The following is a 20,562-nucleotide window of genomic DNA, read 5'->3' on the forward strand; positions in this document are numbered from 1 at the left end:
CCACTGCTTACACAAAACACAGATATATCTGGAAAGGCCAAATGGAACCACTGCATCTTGGAATAGTCATTGAGGATGAGGAGTGACAGTGAGCAATTTACCTGCTGGCTCCTGGACCTGTCCATTGTTCAGAGTTTACTTCACAGGGTATTAATTCCTCCTTTTTTCCAGGCTGTATTACTCAGTTCTTCATGGTAATCAGGGGGCATGATGCTTCTTCCAGGCTCAGAAGTGGTAGGAGAAACCAGAGCCCCTAAGGCAGACATGGGGGAGGGATGCAGTCCTTCCTCCCCAGAAGACTGAGACAGTAGTCAGAGTAAGGCAAGGAGGCCAATGGCTTAGTCTGGGCCTGCTGCACATGTGCTGTGCTGTTCCTGCCTAGCTGCCTCAGGCTGCCTGGGAGGAGAAACTGTCATGAAGATGGGAGCAGGTGCCACCAGCTGCAGAAACATAAGCATGTATTTGAGTGAATCTGGGCATGAGTACATCAGGAGCAGTGCACATATTGAGTCCAATTTATCATCTACTTATCACCTTTCAACTCATTTGCAATGGGCTGAATGGCCATGTCCCCTCAAAATTCATATGTTGAAATCCTAACCTTCCATATGATGGTATTAGGAGGTGGGCCCTTTGGGCAGTGAGTAGAACGTGAGGGTGGAGCCCCAGGATTGGGATTAGTGCCCTTTTAGAAGAGACTCCAGGAAGTTCCTTTACCCCTTCTGACATGAAAGGATACAGCAAGAAGACTGCTATCTTTGAACCAGGAGGCAGACCCTCACCAGACACCAAATCTGCTGGCACCTTGATCTTGGACTTCCCAGCCTCTAGAACTGTAAGAAATAAATGTCTGATGTTTTTAAGTTGCCCAGTTTGTGCTGTTTTGTTATAGCAGCCCAAACTGACTAATACACCACTTCATTATGGCTTTTGTTCATAATAAGAAACACCAACGAACTCTATTTCTATAAATCAAATGACTTTTCATTAGCATTTGACAGAATAACTCCATTTCTTTGTATAACCTTCTATTTCCTTGGCTTCTGTGACCTCCATTAAGGCTCCAGGCTTTACTCCAAACTCTGTAACTATTCTTTCTCAGCCTCCTTTCCTGACTGTTCTTTTCTAAGATCCCTTATACTTATTTTATAACTAATTTAAGTATGAGGAATATGTGATACAAACATAATTCAGAAATCAAAAAATATATTGTTCTACATTGAGAAGTTGATATCCCACACTCCGTATACCCTGATCTAACATCTCTTTATTCAGTTTACTATCCAGTTGTCCCAACACCATTTATGGAAAGTTCATTTGTACCCCTCTGCTGATTAGATGGCCACCTTGAACTACATTCCAAAGAATTTTGGGTTTTCCTTCTGGACTTTCCCCGCAGGTGTGTTTATTTATGCAATACCTACTTTCTCACTAGACTCTAAGTTGCATGAGGGTGAGCCCTGTGTCTATTTTGTATTGCCCATGTTCTCAGAGCTTAGAACAGTGCCTGACACATAGGAAGTGCTCAATATAGATTTGTTGTATTTGAGAATGTTTATGAAGTTCTAGGAAAATGTTTCCTTTTTTCCCACAAATAGGTTTAAAGACAATTTAATATTTTTAATATAATAACAAATATTTAACAGAGCATGAAAATAAAGAAATGAGTGGTAGACAGTATACAATATTATGTACCTCATAAATACAGTTTCTCTTAAGCAAAATGTTAGTATATTTTAACCAAATAGATTTGATTCAATCTATATGTTAACAGGAATCAAAGAATATTGAAATGTTAATGTCTAGACAGAACACTTATGAGTGTTATTAAGCGCAAATAAGATAAAATCAATTTTTATATACAGTAGATACCGGGGCTTTGCAGATGCAATGTTCATTTGATTCTTTCATCCATTTCTAAGTAACCTTGGGGGTCCCAAAATATCTAATCTGTTGTAATTTTTCTGGGTAGCATGATTTTGAAATAGAAACAAAGCACCTAGCTCAGCCTAGTCCATCAGGCTCCCACATCCACTTTTCAGTGCAGTTTTACTCTTCTCTCATTGATGTTCAACTTAATTTGATCCTCACAACAATCATACCAAGTAGGGCATTCTCTCCTTTTTACAGATGAGGAGAATCAGATAATTATATACTATAAGTGGCAAAGAATTGGGGGGTTTGCAAAGATCTTAGAATATATTCCTTGCAAATGTCAATAATCTACTGTCTTTAAAAAGTGCGGCATTCCACTGTAGAATTACTAATACATTCAAATAATTTTATTTCATCCTTCATTGGCAAAACAGCAGCATGAACAGAAAAATAGCATGCAACTTCAATAGTTAGGCAAATACATCTCAAAAATCAGACATCTATGAGACAGTAAACAGCTAACTAAATGTTAAATAATAACAACATATTTTAAAACAGTTTTAATGGTACAAAAAAATAAAAGCTCAAGATCTCCCTCCTCTATTTAGCAAATGATGCTACAGTTCCCCGTTCCTTATTATTCAGGTAACTATTACATGTATGTATATACATATGTATGTGTGGCATTTTCTCCTTTTTTTTAAAGGCATTGAATTTAAAATTCTTAATTCTAGGCAAAGCAAACTCTTTAAGAATAAAAGGTTCTGTGATGCACACCTTACCATACTGTTCAAAAGGAAAGAACATATTGCTGGAATGTCAAAGATGTAGACTTAATCCAGCTGTTAACATGAATTCACTATATTGTTACACCGGATGAATTTGTACAAGTCACACAGCTTCTCTGGTTATCTGATAAATTTGTAAAATAAGGGAAATTTGCAATAACATTCCTAATATCCATTCAGACTTCAAATAATCTAAAATCCTATTGTTCTATGATCAGTCTCTAAGCGTACCACTCTTTATGACTATCCAGATGCCACTATTAACTGATTACATTTACCAGAATAAACAGTAGCAATAAAGAATATCTTAATTTGAATAGCTATGGCAGACTTTTCAAATTAAAAATAAAAAACTATTGAGTGAAACTGAAAGAATCCTACGAAACAACCTTCTAATAGATGAGAATATAATTGCATGCTGCAATTATATACGTAACAGCATTTCAGCTGAACATCTTAAAATCATTTGATTCTCTAAAATAGACTAAGTCAATAAATCTAGTTTTTCCTGGAAATTGTATTTATTTTGTAGCAAGTGTTAAATTGCCATATCCCAGTAGTCTGAAAAATACATTATTAAACAGTATAAATCTGCCCAGTGCCTTAAAAAGAGTGATAAAAGTTAACTCCATTTGACCTTATGATGTTGCATAGAGTTCTTGGAATCCAAGAATTTAATTCCACTGGCATGTGCAGTCTATAGGTTCCTGGAGAGTGTGCAGGACTTCAGTGCCATTGCCTGAGCAATACAGTGGCACAGTCAAGTTGCGCACCCCATTTTCACGACAACACTTACAGAATCTTAGATGGCTCTCAATATTGATGTTAAATATGGTAGCTGATGGGCATTTTCCATCGCAAGATGCAACATTTATCTGTAAGGAGAGACGAGAAAAATGTTTTAAAAATTTTAAAACAGTGATATTTATTCCACTAAGGTAGCATATTGTTTGTCCAAGACGGCAATCTGACATAACTCAAAGTATGAAATGTGCACACATAACTAGACAGATCTATGGAATATAGTAATCACAATCTAATGATTCTATTGTAACCTGTATTGTATCACAATTAAGTAGACTATAGAATCAGGTCTTATTAAAGTGGGAAAAGTCAGAACTAAGACTATTTTTGCTGATTAAAATTACACACTTAAGACAATATGTGGTCAAATATATTTAGGTTTAAATTTCCATCTCTCTGGATTGCAGTTAACATTCAGAACTGTTGATTATTTATGCCAAGAATAATTCATACTTCTTCACAAACAGAATATTTTAATATTACAATGTAGGAATAATCTCCAAAAGTTAAATATTTTAAGTGTTGGCATTTTGTTGGCTTACAAACTTACCAGTGCTGTGACACATATACTTCTGGAAAGACACATACCCTTTATGTAACAAATGATATTTTTCCACTTACAGAGCTTTGACTTATACAGTCCTGTTTCCTTATGATTGATCTAATAATCACTTTCTGGCATATTCTTTCTTCTCGTTTGCCTGATAAAATACAGAATGTATTTATTCCTCAGAAGGTCCATTATCAAATTGTTTCTTAATTCAATTAAACATATGAATATATTTATAATTGAAAACTGATTTTATATAAAACGTATTTCTATAATAAGAGATAGTGAAAATTTTACTCTTATATAGTTTATGTTCAATATTTATTTTCAACTTCTTTTCTCATATATTTTCTAGCTTTATATTTATCTCTTTATCTTATTGTCTTAGAATAATTATCATAATCATAAATCAAACATATTCCACACATGGAGTAATGCTAACATCAACCTGTGTCGGGTGTATATTTATTATTATATTTAATGTAATATTAATACATTATATTTTAATGTAATACATATTTACCTGTACATGTACAGGTAAATATACATGTACATAATTAAGGCATACATACATACATATATATATAAATCTATTTTAAAATATAAACTGATAGATTTTAAATCACATTATCTTAATAGATATTAATGTAAAATTCAAGAATGTAACTGAATTATTATCAACCATGTTGAAATGTATGGATGACTCATACTTGATTTTATGGCTCTGAAATGATGTCACAATTTCTAATGAAAACACTTTGTATTAATTAATGATCTATTAATATGCTTCTGTGTGCATGATGTATTATCACTTGATAATACACCCAATAATATATAGTTAATGCTGTATGATAGAGAATGTAATACCTGAATCAGGATACAAAACAACCAAGGTTCTCATCTCACCCTGTTACTACTTTGCTCTGTCACTTTAGGAAAGAGACTAAATCATTGAGTTTCCTTGTTTGCAAAAGACTGGAATTAGAGCTCCAATCTTCAAATGAGTTTAGTCGCAAAATCTTTATTTAAAATAAATGCTTGTATGAAATCCCAACATGTGAAGTATATAAAAGTTAAGCCACTCTGGTTGAAGCAGAGATGGGTAGCAAAGATTGCCTGAAATTAAACTGTTCTTGTCAAGGTCATCCATGACTTTCAATTGCTATTTTCAAAGGTCACATCTCAGTTCTCATCCTACTTGACTTCTCAGCAGCGTTTGACTCAGTCCATCACTCTCTCCTCCTGGATGCACTTTCTGCACTTGGCTTCCAGAGCGTACTCTTTGCTCTTCCTCCCATCTCTTTGTGGCTCCTCCTCAATCTCCTCTGCTTCTTCTTTCTTCTTTCCCCGACCTCCCAAATACGGTGTGGCCTGAGGCTCAGTGTCGGTGGCAGAGAGCAGGCTGTTTTGTGCCTTATGATGCTTTCACCCAGTGGTTACTTCATTAGCCCTTCTATTCTCATAAGTTTTAAAACAAAGAATAGTCAAGAAGGAAGCCATCTTTGACATGACCTATAAGGTCCTTATCTTCTTCTATCACTTTCATCCCTGTGCTGTGACTGTACTTTGCCATTTCCTCCACCTTGAACACTCTTCACTCTACCTGGCTGGCTCCCAAGGACATTCAGTCCCTACTCAAATGACACCTCATCACAGAGGCATTCTCTAATCACCCACTTAAATGAACAACCCAATTTCCCTCCCTCTCCATCACTGTTATTCTGCGCTATTATTCTTTATACCATTCATCACTACCTGACATAATAATGTATATTTACCTCTTATTGTTTCTTCCCCTTCTTGATAACATACACTATGCATGCAGATATTGTTTCATCCTCTATCATAGTCCCAGTGCCTAAAAGGGTGTCTGGTACGTGAGGGGCACTCAATAAAAATCTGTTTGTGTTAATTCATTCAATGAATGAAACTGGGACAGCATAAATGTATTGTTAGTTGGCTGGATTTGTTCATGCCAAGAGCCATTTCCTATTTATTCCCCAGAGACTTTATTGTAACACATTTTGTTTAGCATAGCACCTGCAACAATACGCAATATCCACAGTATCTCTGATAAAGCCTAGTCACCCAAAAGCAAAGACTACAGACAGGGGTTCTCTAATGCCAAAGCAGAAACTACTTCACAAGGCCTTACACATCAGATGAGAGAAAATGAGGAGGCTTGTTATTATTCTGCACTTCAAAGAGCTTGGCAAAATTGAAATATCCTGAGGCCAGGTACTGGAGAGGCCTAAATCTATTGAGTATTACTGATTAGTGTGATACACTTTTCTGAACCTTAATTTCCTCACCTGTAGGGAAACCATACCTACCTCCCCACCTACCTTCCAGAACTGTGGTGAAGATTTGTTGCAGTGCTGTCTGCTATGGGTTTAATAGAGTGTTGACAAGTGACGGACAATCAATAGTAGCAATACGGTCAAGTCAAACAGATCTTCCCCTGTCTGCCCTCAGATAACATAAATACACTCACTTCTCTAATAATTAAAATGGGGTTACAAAATTCAAGGTGTTTACATTGCAATGTGATTCTATGCCTATATCTCATATCTATGGAAGAGTCTAGAATCTAAGGATGCAGAAGCAAAAAGACATGAGAGCATAAAAATATAAACTTCCTTAGATTCTGGAGCATAAATTTCACTCCTTGAGTTCTTGATACAATGACTACTTGATACACTTTATATTTGATTCAGAGAAATCAATGAAAAATTGCTCATTTCTAATGAGCAAAAAATTTTCATTAGTATGTGTCTAAGAGCCCCAGTAATTAAAAAGCATTAAGTGGTACTCTATTACCCACTAAAGTCCTGGCAATATAGCTGTTATGGGTTGAATTCTGTCTTCCAAATACTCCTATGTGCCTCAGAATGTGACCTTATTTGGAGATAGGGGTTTTTTTCGGAGGTAATCAAGTGAAAAAGAGGTCATTAGGGTGGGCCCTAATTCATATGACTGGTGTCCTCATGACTGGAAATTTGGAAACAGATCCACTTACAAGGAGAACACCATGTGAACATGAAGATGGCCGTCTAACAAGCCAAGAAGAGAGGCCTGGAGGAGACCCTTCTCTCACAGCCCTCAGAGGGTATCAACCCTGCTGACACCTTTGTTTTAGACTTCTAACCTCCGGAACTTTGAGACAATCAATTTCTGCTAAGTCACCCAGTTTCTGGTATTTTGTTAACAGCAGCCCCAGCAAATGAATACAAGAACAAATTAGACATCAGAATGTTTGTTGTGGGTGGGTATGAATGTGTTGGATTTTACTTTTCACACCTCATGTAAATAGACTCTGTCGTTCCAGCCCTGCACTGATGAGCAGACATCATCAGTCAGACTCTGCCCTCTCCTAAAACTTATACTGATGATGTTCCAGAATATCACTAGCGGTTAAGAAGCAGGCTGAGATCAGGCCTGGAGTGAAATCCCACAAGAGGTATGACTTAGATGAGTTACTTTAACTCTCTAAACTGAAAATCAGGATAAATGCAGAACCCATCATTGGAATTTTGTGAGAAATAAATTGTCAGTAGAGAACAGGTGAGTTTATGATTTATAAGCTGTTATTATGTTCAATAATATATATTTTACTTATGTTTCATCAAAATTTTAATACATTTTATTTTATTTTTTAAGATAATTATTTTATTTTCTTTTTAATTAATTAATTTATTTATTTTTCACTGCGTTGGGTCTTCGTTGCTGTGCGCAGGCTTTCTCTAGTTGCAGTGAGCGAGGGCTACTCTTCGTTGAGGTGCATGGGCTTCTCATTGTAGTGGCTTCTCTTGTTGTGGAGTACAGGCTCTAGGCGCGCGGGCTTCAGTAGTTGTGCCTCGCGGGCTCTAGAGCGCAGGCTCTGTAGTTGTGGCACACGGGCTTAGTTGCTCCGCAGCATGTGGGATCTTCCCGGACCAGGGATCAAACCCATGTCCCCTGCATTGGCAGGCAGATTGTTGACCACTGTGCCACCAGGTAAGTCCCTAATACATTTTAATATTGTTTTCAATATGACTAACACCTCTAAATAGACAAGACTATTCTTACATATTTATGGGATTTAGCCCTTCATGAAAGAAGTTCAGAAATCTCCCTTGAGAGGCATGATAATTTGTGTCTAAGAATCCAGCCCTACACAGTGGCATTATTAACCTGAACTGTGTGGTAGCCTTTTTTCCCAAAAGCTTCTCTAAACAATGTTAAAAATACTATTTATGCCAAGTTTCCTAAAACTTTTTTCCTTTTTTTTGTTTTAGTATTTTCATTGATTTTAATAACTTTATTATATGTGAGATTGAACATTTTTTTCTATTATTAAAGTGAAATTTGCATTAAAATAAAACTAACCATTTTTAAATACACAATTTAGTAGCATTTAATACATGCAAAATGTTGTACATCCACCACCTTATCCAATATCAGAACATTTTCATCACCCCAGAAAGAAACCCCATACCCATGAAGCAGCACTCCCTCACTCCCCTCTAAAACTTTTTTCTTGACATAAATTCATGAACACAAAAAATAAAATCATAAACACATAAATAAAAATGGTTGCATGAATACCCCTCTATTCTATTTCAGTCCTTAAAATTATTAGAAAGCACTATGAAATAAACCTTATAATTCAAATAAATATATTGCATGCACATGATTTTGTCAAAATAATTATGGGAAGTTTTATATATATGATTTAAATATAATTGACTAAATTGGTATTTCTCAAATGTACTATACAGAACCATAGATTTGTTCAAACAGGTTTGGAAAATATCACACTTTCTATATCCTTATTGAAGTCTCATCATAACCTACTTTGTGTAGTTCAGCCTGTTCAAAGCACATTTGACCATAGGGCACTTTCAAACTTAAAACCTACTGAAATCCTGTGCAAGACCTTTTGAAAAATGCAACAATAAATTTCTAATATTTAAACTAAAATTCATCTCAATTAAAAACTTATGCTCCAGAAGAAAAAGATTAAATTACAAAATAATTAACCGCATGACAAAAAACATTTAAATAATAAACATTATAAAATTTGTTTCCCTCATTGCAACATAGGAACTGAATTTTATGAGAAAAAATAATAATCATGAGCAATTAAAACTAATCAAATTAATGTATGTAATTTGTCTTCACTTACAGATCTTGCAACAGTCTTCATTATAAAGCTTTACAATCCCTTCATTCTAGGAAGAAAAAAGGAATAATGTTAAAATTCAGTGTTTTTTCATTTCATCCTAAACTAGAAATAGAAAACCAACTTTCTCAATATTTTTACTAAATATCACAAAGACTTTATAGAAAGATGATTGAAATTTAACAATTTCTAATAAGAATTTTTGTTTGTAAAATTAGGAGCAGATTTTTTGTTTAAAATTTGTTATTTCTTCATTAGTAATATGAAAAAGTGCAAAAAGATTAACTTACTTAAAAGAACACATTTTAAATACCACAAAAGATTTTCTTACCAAATCAAAGTAGTAATAGGGACTCTAAATAGAGGCCATTATATCTTTTAAACTCCTTGAAATAATCTGAACTACTTTTTGAGACTAGACTGAGTTCCTGAATATAACTGAATGTTAAAATGATGTCTCTTTTTCTTTAATATTTTATTATTCAAAAAAAATTCCCCACTTCAGGATGTCTCTTGCCAAAGGCTAAATTAAGAAAATTTCATCAATTATCTTTTGGAATTCTTACAGTAAGTTGCTAATTGCTTTTAGTAACTTGCTAATTGTAATTCAAATAAAAGAATAATTTATTCTATAAAAATGAATCTGTGAAATAAGATGATGCCTAAGATTCTTTCAAGAGCTGAAACTCTATTACTTTAGTACATATTGTATCTCACTAGCCAGCCAGCTAGCTAACCATCATCACTAAAACGGCACATCATGAAAAAAAAGTGAAACTATGCTATTTCTCTACACTTCAAGAAAAATATTGCCTCGCACAACAGAATAAAGCTTACTTTTCATTAGGGGTTATTATCTCCTAAATAATTAAGGCTACAAAGAATCTTTTTTAAAAAATTGTGTGACTTTCGAAAATCTACTCTCCCAATAGGCTTTTCTACGATAGAAAAGGGAATTGGAAGAGCAAAACTAAAGAATCAGCTATGCTCTGGCATGTGCTGAGTTTCACAGTGGCCCATGCTCAGAGAAACTACAGCAAATTTCACTTAGGCTAGTATGCTTTAAACAGCGAATGACAGCATAAATCTGCTGTGTGTTTAAGAAAGAGAAATATGACCAAGTTCTGATTGATTAGTTTATTAATCCATATGGAAAGAGAGGCTAAGTTGGCTGATCAAAGGATTTTTCAATAATCCTTTGGTCTACATATTAAAAACCCAGACATAGCATCACGTCCATTCAGGGAGACTCAAAATTATTTGGAATGCCATATATAACTCAAAGTGTCAAACTGAGGAAATATAATAGAGCTTTTATGTATACATGAAAATAAAACATTTAGCAAAATAAATAAGCCATAATGTATGAATGTATGATCTTGGAAAACATATTAATATGTATTTTCTAAATTATATTTAATGCCAAATTTTCTTAGCTATAACAAAGTACAAACCATTTTGCATTCAGTCTCATTAAAAGGGGGACAGACCATACTGTAGTTCAGAATCATCGTCCCTTCGTCAGTCTTAACACATTCAAATGTAGTACAATTATAGTGCCAGGTACTCCCCTCCTAAAAATAAAAGAGAAAGTTACTGTTTGCTTATTAAAATCTGCTATATTTCTTAAGTAGAATGTTTCCTATCCTACTGAATCAAAAGTCAAGTCAAGATTCAGAGAGCTTCTTGTGACATAAAATGTCCATCTGGCAATGTCCCCAAACTTACCTAAAATAATTAAAAATACATATATGTGGTATGTGTGTGGGTGGGTGTTTTGGTTTCATACTAGAACCAAGATGTAAATGTGAAACAAAGCAACAGAGAGGAAAGAAGCAAATAGGTATCTTTTTCTACTACAAAATTAATTATCTAATGTGGCCAAGTGTCAAAGGTCTTGCTCTAATATTCCCTTACTAATTATAAAACAACAAATCATATTACTTAGTATGCCTCCTCTCTTGAGGTTTGTTTATTTTTCCTTCTACTCCCTTATCACCAAAAAATTTTAAAATCTTTGGATGATAGTGATTATTCACCTATGGTTCTAGTTTTCTATACCTTCTGGTTATTCTTAAACATATCCCTATTCTTTTAACAACTTTTTTAACATACTAAGTGTTTACTTCATTCTTTTTTTTTAATTAATTTATTTTATTTATTTATCTTTGGCTGCATTGGGTCTTTGTTGCTGCGCATGGGCTTTCTCTAGTTGTGGCGAGCGGGGGCTACTCTTTGTTGTGGTGTGCAGGCTTCTCATTGCGGTGGCTTGTCTTGTTGCGGAGCACGGGCTCTAGGCGCACGGGCTTCAGTAGTTGTGCCACTCAGGCTCAGTAGTTGTGGCACAAGGGCTTGGTTGCTCCGTGGTATGTGGGGTCTTCCCGGACCAGGGCTTGAACCCGTGTCCCCTGCATTGGCAGGCGGATTCCTAACCACTGTACCACCAGGGGAGTCCCTAAGTGTTTATTTCATTCTTGATTTCAGAATTCCTAATTAGAAATAAAATCAGCTGAAAACAATTATTATATAATTATTAGGCTGTAATTGTTGATATATTTTTTTATTTTATATCCTGCATTTTAAAATGCTAGTCAGACTCTGACTTGAAGATTCCTTGTGAACCAGCAAAGAATTCTGACAAACTTTATTTTCTGTAGATTCTATTTTAATGTATAAATATCGTCAGGTCTTCTATGAATCTCAACTGGAAAAGATCTACAAGTCCAGGTATAAAAGAAGATAAAACATTCAAATTCGAATATTAATTCTAATATTCAATTCAAATAGTACTATCTAATTTATCTGAAATCAAAAATTACTTGTTCCATAAGAATTAGATTTCTAGATAACTAAAGCTTATCTTTGAAAGAGCCAAGAGTTAACAATCTTGATGTATGTTTACCTATATTACATTACTTGTTGTGTTCTCAAAAAATACTCTAAACATAATTTAATCTTTTATTTAAACTTCAGGGCTATCACAGGATTATTGACATCTATAGAGTTTATGTTGCTCTTTTACTAAAATCCCACATGACTGTATATTTTCAAGTAGTCTCTGATTCCTTTTCTCTCACACCTATGTCTCCTCATTTTATAAGCTTCCTTTTTCAAGTCTCCCTCTTTAAAACGATATAATATGAAACAAATATTGCTATGATTAAACAGATAAACAATATCAACATTATTTAAATCAATAACACTATTTTTCACATAATTATAAAAAAATAGACTATGAAACAATAAGATAATTGTTCACTTTTCTTTTTTTTTTTTATTTTATTTATTTATTTATTTTTGGCTGTGTTGGGTCTTCGTTTCTGTGCGAGGGCTTTCTCTAGTTGCGGCAAGTGGGGGCCACTCTTCATTGCGGTGCGCGGGCCTCTCACTATCGCGGCCTCTACTTGTTGCGGAGCACAGGCTCCAGACGCGCAGGCTCAGCAGTTGTGGCTCACGGGCCTAGTCGCTCCGCGGCATGTGGGATCCTCCCAGACCAGGGCTCGAACCCGTGTCCCCCGCACCGGCAGGCAGACTCTCAACCACTGCGCCACCAGGGAAGCCCCACTTTTCTTATTTAATAAAATGCACAGGATTGGAGAAATCTCTTTTTCTTTTGGGTCTATGAGTAATCCCGTGTACTTAAGAACACCACAAATAAGACCTCCATATAATTCAACTATTAATGGAAAAAATTTAAGGATAGCAATAATAAATTGGAACTACCTTCAGGTAATGTAAATTATAAACAGAATTTGTGACCCTCCTAAATCTGATGACATCACTAACAACTGTACTAATACATGGTTCCATTCTTCTATTCTAAAAAAGGAAAGGAGTAGGTCAGTCTTCAAACCTCCATAGAGTTATTATGAGATAACAGAAGAATTCTGAATAATAATTTTATTGTTTTTGGCAGAAAGATGTGGTATAGCATTCATTGCTCTTGGGATCTTCTTTTTAAAAAATTTTTCAAATATTCTTAATCTTTTGTCATATTTACCCACTGAAATCTTTGATACCTGAAATAATAAAGTGCTAACAACTTGAGTTTCAGATTTCTATCAAAATGTTTCATTTCAAATGAGTGAATAAAATAACATTGTTCTTTTCCTTTGTTCTAATTATTAGAAATCAACATTTCTCAAAGTCCATTCCTAACATCTGGGGAAAAAAGTAAGGATCTATGATAAAATAAGTTTGAAAAACCATTTTAACACGCTCCTTTACAACAGAAATCAGATACTTTAAAATGTAACTATGTCTCGTGTGTTGTAAGCATGCTGTATATGGGTGTGCTTGTTGTATGTAGAACACTATGTGTGTGTGTGAGTGATATTTTTCAAATTTATGGGAACAGCTTTAGAAAATAGCACAGACAGCTACCCTCCGTGGAGCACATTTTAGGAACGAAGAAATTCATACCTCATATATAACTGATGATGTTCCATTTTCCATTTGAAATTTGCAGGATACATTTTTGCAGGTACCACAACAATCATAATCACTTGGCGATGGAGTGTATACCTGGTGCTGTGCATAATAATAATAATTTGAATTAGCCAATAACAATACTGATATTTTTAATGAATTCATTCTGAAAGTGGTTCCCAATATAACCCATGCTGTCTCAGAACACCTGTAAAGCATTTCTGAGGTTGAATTTGAAGCACTTCAAATAATAACTGACTTTATATAGCTGTATTAGAAGTGAAGTAGATGTTAACCTTTACATCTAGCAGCCAAAATTCATCTAGTAGATTTAACAAGCTCAGGTCAAACAAGCTGTATAGGTAATAAGATTCCTAAAGCTCAAGGTTATACACAGGAAAAGGAAACTGCATTATATAGATATGTTACAAATTAACATTATTAAAGAACTATTCAAGTGTATATTTTTAACTTATGGATGTTCAAATTCTACAGCTGCCATTTAATTAACTCTCACCAGAATGACTTATAAAGAATACTTACAACATCACATTCTTTTGAACAATTCAACATTGTAAAATTCAAAGTGTGGAAGCCTGTATGGTTATCTTTCTCTTCTAGACACTCTACCGTGTAACAAAAGTCCCCTTCCAAATACTTTATCATAGATTGGCCAGGATTCAATACTGATACTTCTTGAAACACACACACATCATCCTTTTCTAAGAAAAGAAAAAAAGTCAACAAAAGTACTATATTAAGTTTTTTATTAATTAATCATTGGAACTTTTAAGTCTATGTTTTTATTGTGATGTGCAATTTTTTTCAAAACCAGTAAAGATCTTTACCTTTATATATTGTTAACAGCTCAAGAGTTCACTTAATAATGAATGTAGCATTTATTCCTTAACATAGAGTAAGAAATTGATTCCTAAACTCAACTGCTATACACTGTTTGAACCTCCTCTGAAAACTATACTTTATAGCAGATTCCAGAATTTTAGCCCAAAGTGATCATCAAGCTACTTGCTGTTCCCTCTTCTGGAAACATAACATGACAATTTTGGGGAGTGGATATAAATGGAGGCAAAATCTAAGTCAATAACAGTAGGTCTCTTCATGAAGGGATTGTGTAACATTTCATGTTTTTTGTTATTTTGAGAGAAAATTTTCAATTTTTTGTGTTGCAAAATAAAGTCATATAAATCATACTTTATGATGAAGGTAGGTGATATAATGTGCTATCACATCATTAAAAGTGGCTTATAGTAGGCTAGAATAGTGATGAAGAATACAGCTCAGAAGCTCTTTGTGCCTTGCCAACATTGGATTTAACTCTTCTCTCATATAAAAATACAAAAGTTTTAAGCTATTGAATAAAAGTTTATTTTCTATTAACCTACTAATACTTAATATGAAGATTTGTTACTTCATAGAAAAATCAACCTTATGCTTTGCAGTGTTAATATCAATAATAATAAAACAGTGAGCAAAAATCTCTGACTTTTAGATGTTGTCTATTTTTAAATTAAATTATATACACTAAAAAGAACCCTGGCATCAACTTTAAATTCTGTGAAGCCTCTGAAAAAGAATCATTTTTATGTCCTGTTATCAAGTTTCTCAGAACATTTAGGAATATTACAAAAGAGGAAATTGAAAAATAAAAAGTACACTTTTTATACTTAAAAACTGGCCAATGGCTTAAAATGTGTAATACATCTCAAAACTTATTTTTAATTTATTCATAGTAAACAACAGATATCAATAATATTCATTATCATTTAAAAGTTTCAAAACACATAGTTACCACAGAAGTACTGTACACATCCACAGTTACTCTGAAAGTTGCGGTCTATTGCAGGAAATTCTCCCTATTAGAAAGATATTATTATATGACTTATTAATATGGCTTATTATATTACCATTGTAAAAAAATGCACAATATAACATCTAATAAGTTTCCTACCCCACAGCCACATAACAAGTTCATAAAAATATTTGACAGTGAACAAGCTTTGATTAACCCAGTGGTCATTTAATCAGTAGCCTATAGAAAATACTCACAATAAAAATGTGATCATAGACCACTCAATCTCTCTAAACTTAAATTTCCTTATCTATTAAATGAGTGAAGGTGGATAAGATGATCTTTATGATTTGTCCTAACTTTAAAATTATATTGTTAGATTCTGAGCTTCTAGTGGGCAATTAGAGATAAACGAATGCTTGCTAACCCTAGAAAATTCTCTTGATGAAAATGTTCTTGATCTGCTCTATAGAGGTGGTCCAGAACTCTGATGTCTGCATCAGAGCAAGGCTGCTTTAGCATATAAAACAAGAGCAGAAGAGTGTAGTACAATGATTAATAGCACAGGCACAGGAACAAGACTGCCCTTGTGCCAGTCATGCTCTGCTACTTAATAGCTCTGTCACCTAGGGCAGATTACTTAGCCAGTCTGCTCCTCACCTTCCTCATCTGTAAAATGGGGATAATAATACCGTCTGCCTCAGAACTGTTGAAAGAAATAAATGGATCAATATATGTAAAGAGCTTAAAACAAGCTGATGTACAGAAAGTGCTATAACCTTTAGCTGTTAGTAAATTGCTGTCATGACCAATGCTTAAACTTTTTCCTACTATGGAAATGTTTTAGGTTCTTCTCAAGTGTAGGACTCAGGCTTAAAGTTTCAAGAATTGTATTTTAAACATCAACTTTTCCTGGGTGTGTTTAATTTTCATATGACATCAGTAATAAAAACTAATTTGATTCTTGACACAAAAAATAACTCAAATTCATAGTAATATATAAAAGGCACTTTTCTCCATAAGCTAATAATATCTCACTTTTTATAGCGCTTTACGAGTTGTAAAGTAGTTTCATAGACATTAACGCCTTTGATGTTTTATGACTTTTAGTCATTACACAATTCTAATGGGATTGGAAATAAAATATTAGAAATACAAAGTTAAAAATAATAATAAATCAAACTCTTCCACTGCATAAATTACTCCAAAAGATTAGATAAGTAAGTATTAGGCTCTCACTAACTCTTTTAAGTCACTTACCTGTTTTTCAATAGTTAGTTAGAGACACAATGCCCACTGTGTCCTCTCATGCTTAGGCTTAAATCTTCTATTCTTCCTTCCTAACTTGTTTCCTTTGAGATCTTATTCACATATTTAGTTACACTTCTATTCTCTTAAGTACCCAGTTTCACCCAGAGGAAAGAACTCCTGATTGTTCTACCAATACTTAATATTACATCGAATATGATGGTAGTTTTTACTCTCAAGCAAGCATCCCTCTCCTTTAAAGTCAGTAGCAAAATCACCTCAAAGTGTTTCCACTTTTTAGCTATTATGACCAGTGCTGCTATGAACATTCAAGCTTTTGTCTGGACATATGTTTTCATTTCTCGTGGATATGTACCTAGGAGTGGAATTGCTGAGTTATATGGTAACTATATATTTAACCTTATGAGTAACTACCAGGCTGTCTTCTAAAGCAGCTGTACCATTTTATATTTCCACCAGCAGTGTATGAGCATTCCAATTTCTCCACATCCTTGCCAACATGTATTAATATCTGTCATTTTAGTGAGTGTGAAGTGATATCTCACTGTAGTTCTGATTTTCATTTAACTGATAGCTAATGATGTTAAGGAACTTTTCATGTGCTATTGGCCATTGCATACCTTTATTTGGACAAATGTCTGGTTATATACATAAAATGGAATATTATTTAACAGTAAAAAGGAATGGGGCTTCCCTGGTGGCGCAGTGGTTGAGAATCTGCCTGCCAATGCAGGGGACACGGGTTCGAGCCCTGGTCTGGGAAGATCCCACATGCTGCGGAGCAACTAGGCCCATGAGCCACAACTACTGAGCCTGCGCGTCTGGAGCCCATGCTCCGCAACAAGAGAGGCCGCGACAGTGAGAGGCCCGCGCACCGCGATGAAGAGTGGCCCCCGCTTGCCGCAACTAGAGAAAGCCCTCGCACAGAAACGAAGACCCAACACAGCCAAAAATGAATAAATAAATAAATAAATAAATAAAAAAGGAGAAGATCAAAAGTTCATTTAAAAAAAAAAAAAGGAATGAAGTACTGATACATGCTACAACACAGATGAACCTTGAAAACGTTATGCTAAGTGAAAGGAATCACAAAAGACCACATGTTATATGATTTCATTTATATGCAATATTAAGAATAGGAAAATCTATAGACACAGATAGAAAATGTATTAGGGATTTCTTAGGTCTAGGAAGTTTTGAGGAAAATAAGTGACTGCTAAAAGGTACAGAGTTTCTTGTGGCAGAGGGTAATAAAATTGTTCTAAAATTGATTGTGTTGATGCTTGCACAATCTGTGAACATAATAAAAACCATTTAATTGTACATTTTAAATGGTTGAATTGTACGGTGTGTGAATTATATTTCAATTAAGCTGTTATTAAAAAAAGAAATACTACAGAGACCTAACAGACTCTTTAGGTTGAAAGGCATTTGTTGTCTCTGCAAATAAACTAATGTGATTTTTTAAAATATATCATCTTAGACACTGAAACAAATATTTAGCAATTTCAGGAACAATGGGTCAGGTCAATACTTTTGTAGAACAAGGAATGTTAAAAATACATTGCCTTGCATGGGCGTTTAGACACAACCCTTGGTCTAATTCCTGAAGATCTCAGTCTATCATTTACTCTCTCTAGACCTCAGTTTTCTTACTTATAAAATGAGCTAAATATATCTACTTTGTGAAGATTCAATGAAATAATATACAAAACTTGTTATGTAAACTGTGAAGAACTTGAGAAAAATACAATATCATAATTCTACTCTTTTCTGTAGGTGTATGTATATAGTGTATACACAAAATAATCCAAGAGAATTTTTATGAAAGTTACTTGTAAAGCTTAAACATTCTATGCAAATCACAGATGGTAACTCATCATTAGAGTAAATGTTAGATTAATGCTTTTTTAAAATACAATTTAATTAATTTATTTGACATACAAAAAGCTGTACATAATCGATGTATACAACTTGACAAATTTGGAGGTAAGTATACATCATGAAATATCACCGTGCCATAGACCTATCCATTAACTCCAAATGTTTCCTCCCACTCTCTTATTTATTATTATTATTATATTGTGGTAAGAGCACTTAGCGTGGGCTCTACCCTCTTGGCAAATTTTTAAGTCTACAATACAGTGCTGTTAACTATAGTCACTATGCTGTACAACAGTTCTCCCAGCATTTATCCATCCCGCATAGCTGAAACTTTGCACCCTGCTTTTTAAATGAAACAGTGGCATCCTAAGAACGGTTCTGTTACTTTAAAAAGTGCCTCATTTATTCCCCAGAATATAGCCTTGGCCTGAAAAGTCTGAATGAGTTTCTAATGATACACATTGTTTGAGAAGGAAAAGAAAAAGAAAATCTTTGTGAAAGAAAACATGTCTTCTTTGATAAATAAGGCCAGGAATATATTATCTTTCTAAAGTCTTAGAGGCATACCATGGAGGTAAATATTTAAAGAAAAAAAAAAAAGACTTGTGAAGCACCATAACCGCCATCTAATGGTTAAATAAGTGATACCAGAGTCATAATTATTATTTCTAAAAATTAAATTTTTGGAATTTCTGTAAGGTTTGCATGTTCATACATAACCCCTAACAAGGTACAGTTAGTTACATGTTTATACCCCCTCCTCCTCTGAAACAGATGCATTGTTAGTGCACTTTCTTAAAGAATCACTGGGAAACCTTTCATTATTGAGGTAATATATTTTCAATACTGTGCTTATTTTAAGACCAGTGAACTTAAGTAGATATAAGACTGGTAGATTCAGTCACCAGTGGAAAAAAAAATAACATATTGATTGCACTTTCCTGTCTCAAGTATAATTTAAAATGTTGACTGCTCCCTAATATCAGAGAAGATTTAATCTACTTCAGTACAACTTAAAGAGAATAATTCTATTAACTCTGAAAAGAAATCAGAAATGAAAGCAATAAAGGAAGAATAAACTGATTTAAATTATATTAAAATTCAATAAAAATATGTGTTCTTACCACTTCACAAGTTGGCATAAGAAGATTTTCACAGCTACATTCTAAAAGGCAAAAAACAACATATTTATATTGGTCAAATATATTAATACATTCTAATAAAACTTTAAAATATGAAAATTAGTTACCACAGTGCCATGTTGGACAACATTGACCAGATACATTTTCTTTCACAAGTTTCATATCTTGTGCACAGTTGAGTAGTGGCGTAGGACAAAGATTTGGCTCACACACTAAATAGAAAAACAACATGAGTAAAGATTAACCTCATGTAGTTGCTAGTTTTCACTAGCTCCCATTTAGTTCACTGCCATTACTGATGTGATACATGGACTTGGATCTCCCCAGAGCTGCCTCTCCCACCGCCCAATTGCAGTGTGTTGGTAAGGACAGAACAAATGACTCACAAGCAGATAAAACAACAGTAGTAGAACTAGGACACCCGCATCAGGTTAAGAGCCCTGAGAAATGGCAGAGGGGCAAGAAGAGAAAGGAGGTGAAGAGGGTATGGAATCACATGTATGTCTAGAAAGTCTAGGATGATGAGAAAAGTCATAGCTAATCCATTTTGGGGAAGTAACGATACTATCCAAGAAGCACTCTTAGATGTATGGAAACATTACATGTATTTAATATGCTAGAACTCAACTAAGGTCTCATATAACAGTACAATTAACATGCACTGGCCTTCTTAAATATTGAACATATCTAGATATTTTTAATTAGTTAAAATATACTTACCACAGTAATACTGAGGACAACAGAAGTGTGTAGTATTAAGATCCACAGTGAGAAATTCTCCGTCAGTACATAGTGGAATAGGTTCAGTGCAGGATTTGCAAACTAAAGGTGAAACAAAAAGGCAAAGT

At 34.2% G+C, this 20,562-nt stretch overlaps 1 protein-coding gene and 1 long non-coding RNA gene across 3 annotated transcripts in view; one reads left to right on the forward strand and one right to left on the reverse strand.

The window, feature by feature from the left end:
• The window catches only part of LOC133100603 (uncharacterized), a 48,722-nt gene that overhangs the window by 13,792 nt on the left and 14,368 nt on the right, over positions 1-20,562 (forward strand). The gene's annotated exons all lie outside the window — the stretch shown is intronic.
• Positions 3,315-20,562, reverse strand: part of OTOGL (otogelin like) — a 147,729-nt gene continuing 130,481 nt past the window's right edge. For both annotated transcript variants that reach the window (XM_061204876.1, XM_061204875.1), the window contains 10 exons: positions 20,435-20,536; positions 19,822-19,926; positions 19,697-19,737; positions 15,420-15,483; positions 14,153-14,331; positions 13,604-13,711; positions 10,636-10,755; positions 9,185-9,230; positions 4,089-4,168; positions 3,315-3,538 (listed from right to left, as the gene is read on the reverse strand). In XM_061204876.1, the coding sequence (XP_061060859.1) occupies positions 3,338-3,538; positions 4,089-4,168; positions 9,185-9,230; positions 10,636-10,755; positions 13,604-13,711; positions 14,153-14,331; positions 15,420-15,483; positions 19,697-19,737; positions 19,822-19,926; positions 20,435-20,536 (1,046 nt within the window). In that variant the 3' untranslated portion in view covers positions 3,315-3,337. The remainder of the gene's footprint in view (positions 3,539-4,088; positions 4,169-9,184; positions 9,231-10,635; positions 10,756-13,603; positions 13,712-14,152; positions 14,332-15,419; positions 15,484-19,696; positions 19,738-19,821; positions 19,927-20,434; positions 20,537-20,562) is intronic.

The sequence above is a fragment of the Eubalaena glacialis genome, chromosome 11 (assembly GCF_028564815.1).
Source record: "Eubalaena glacialis isolate mEubGla1 chromosome 11, mEubGla1.1.hap2.+ XY, whole genome shotgun sequence".
Lineage (NCBI taxonomy): Eukaryota > Metazoa > Chordata > Mammalia > Artiodactyla > Balaenidae > Eubalaena > Eubalaena glacialis.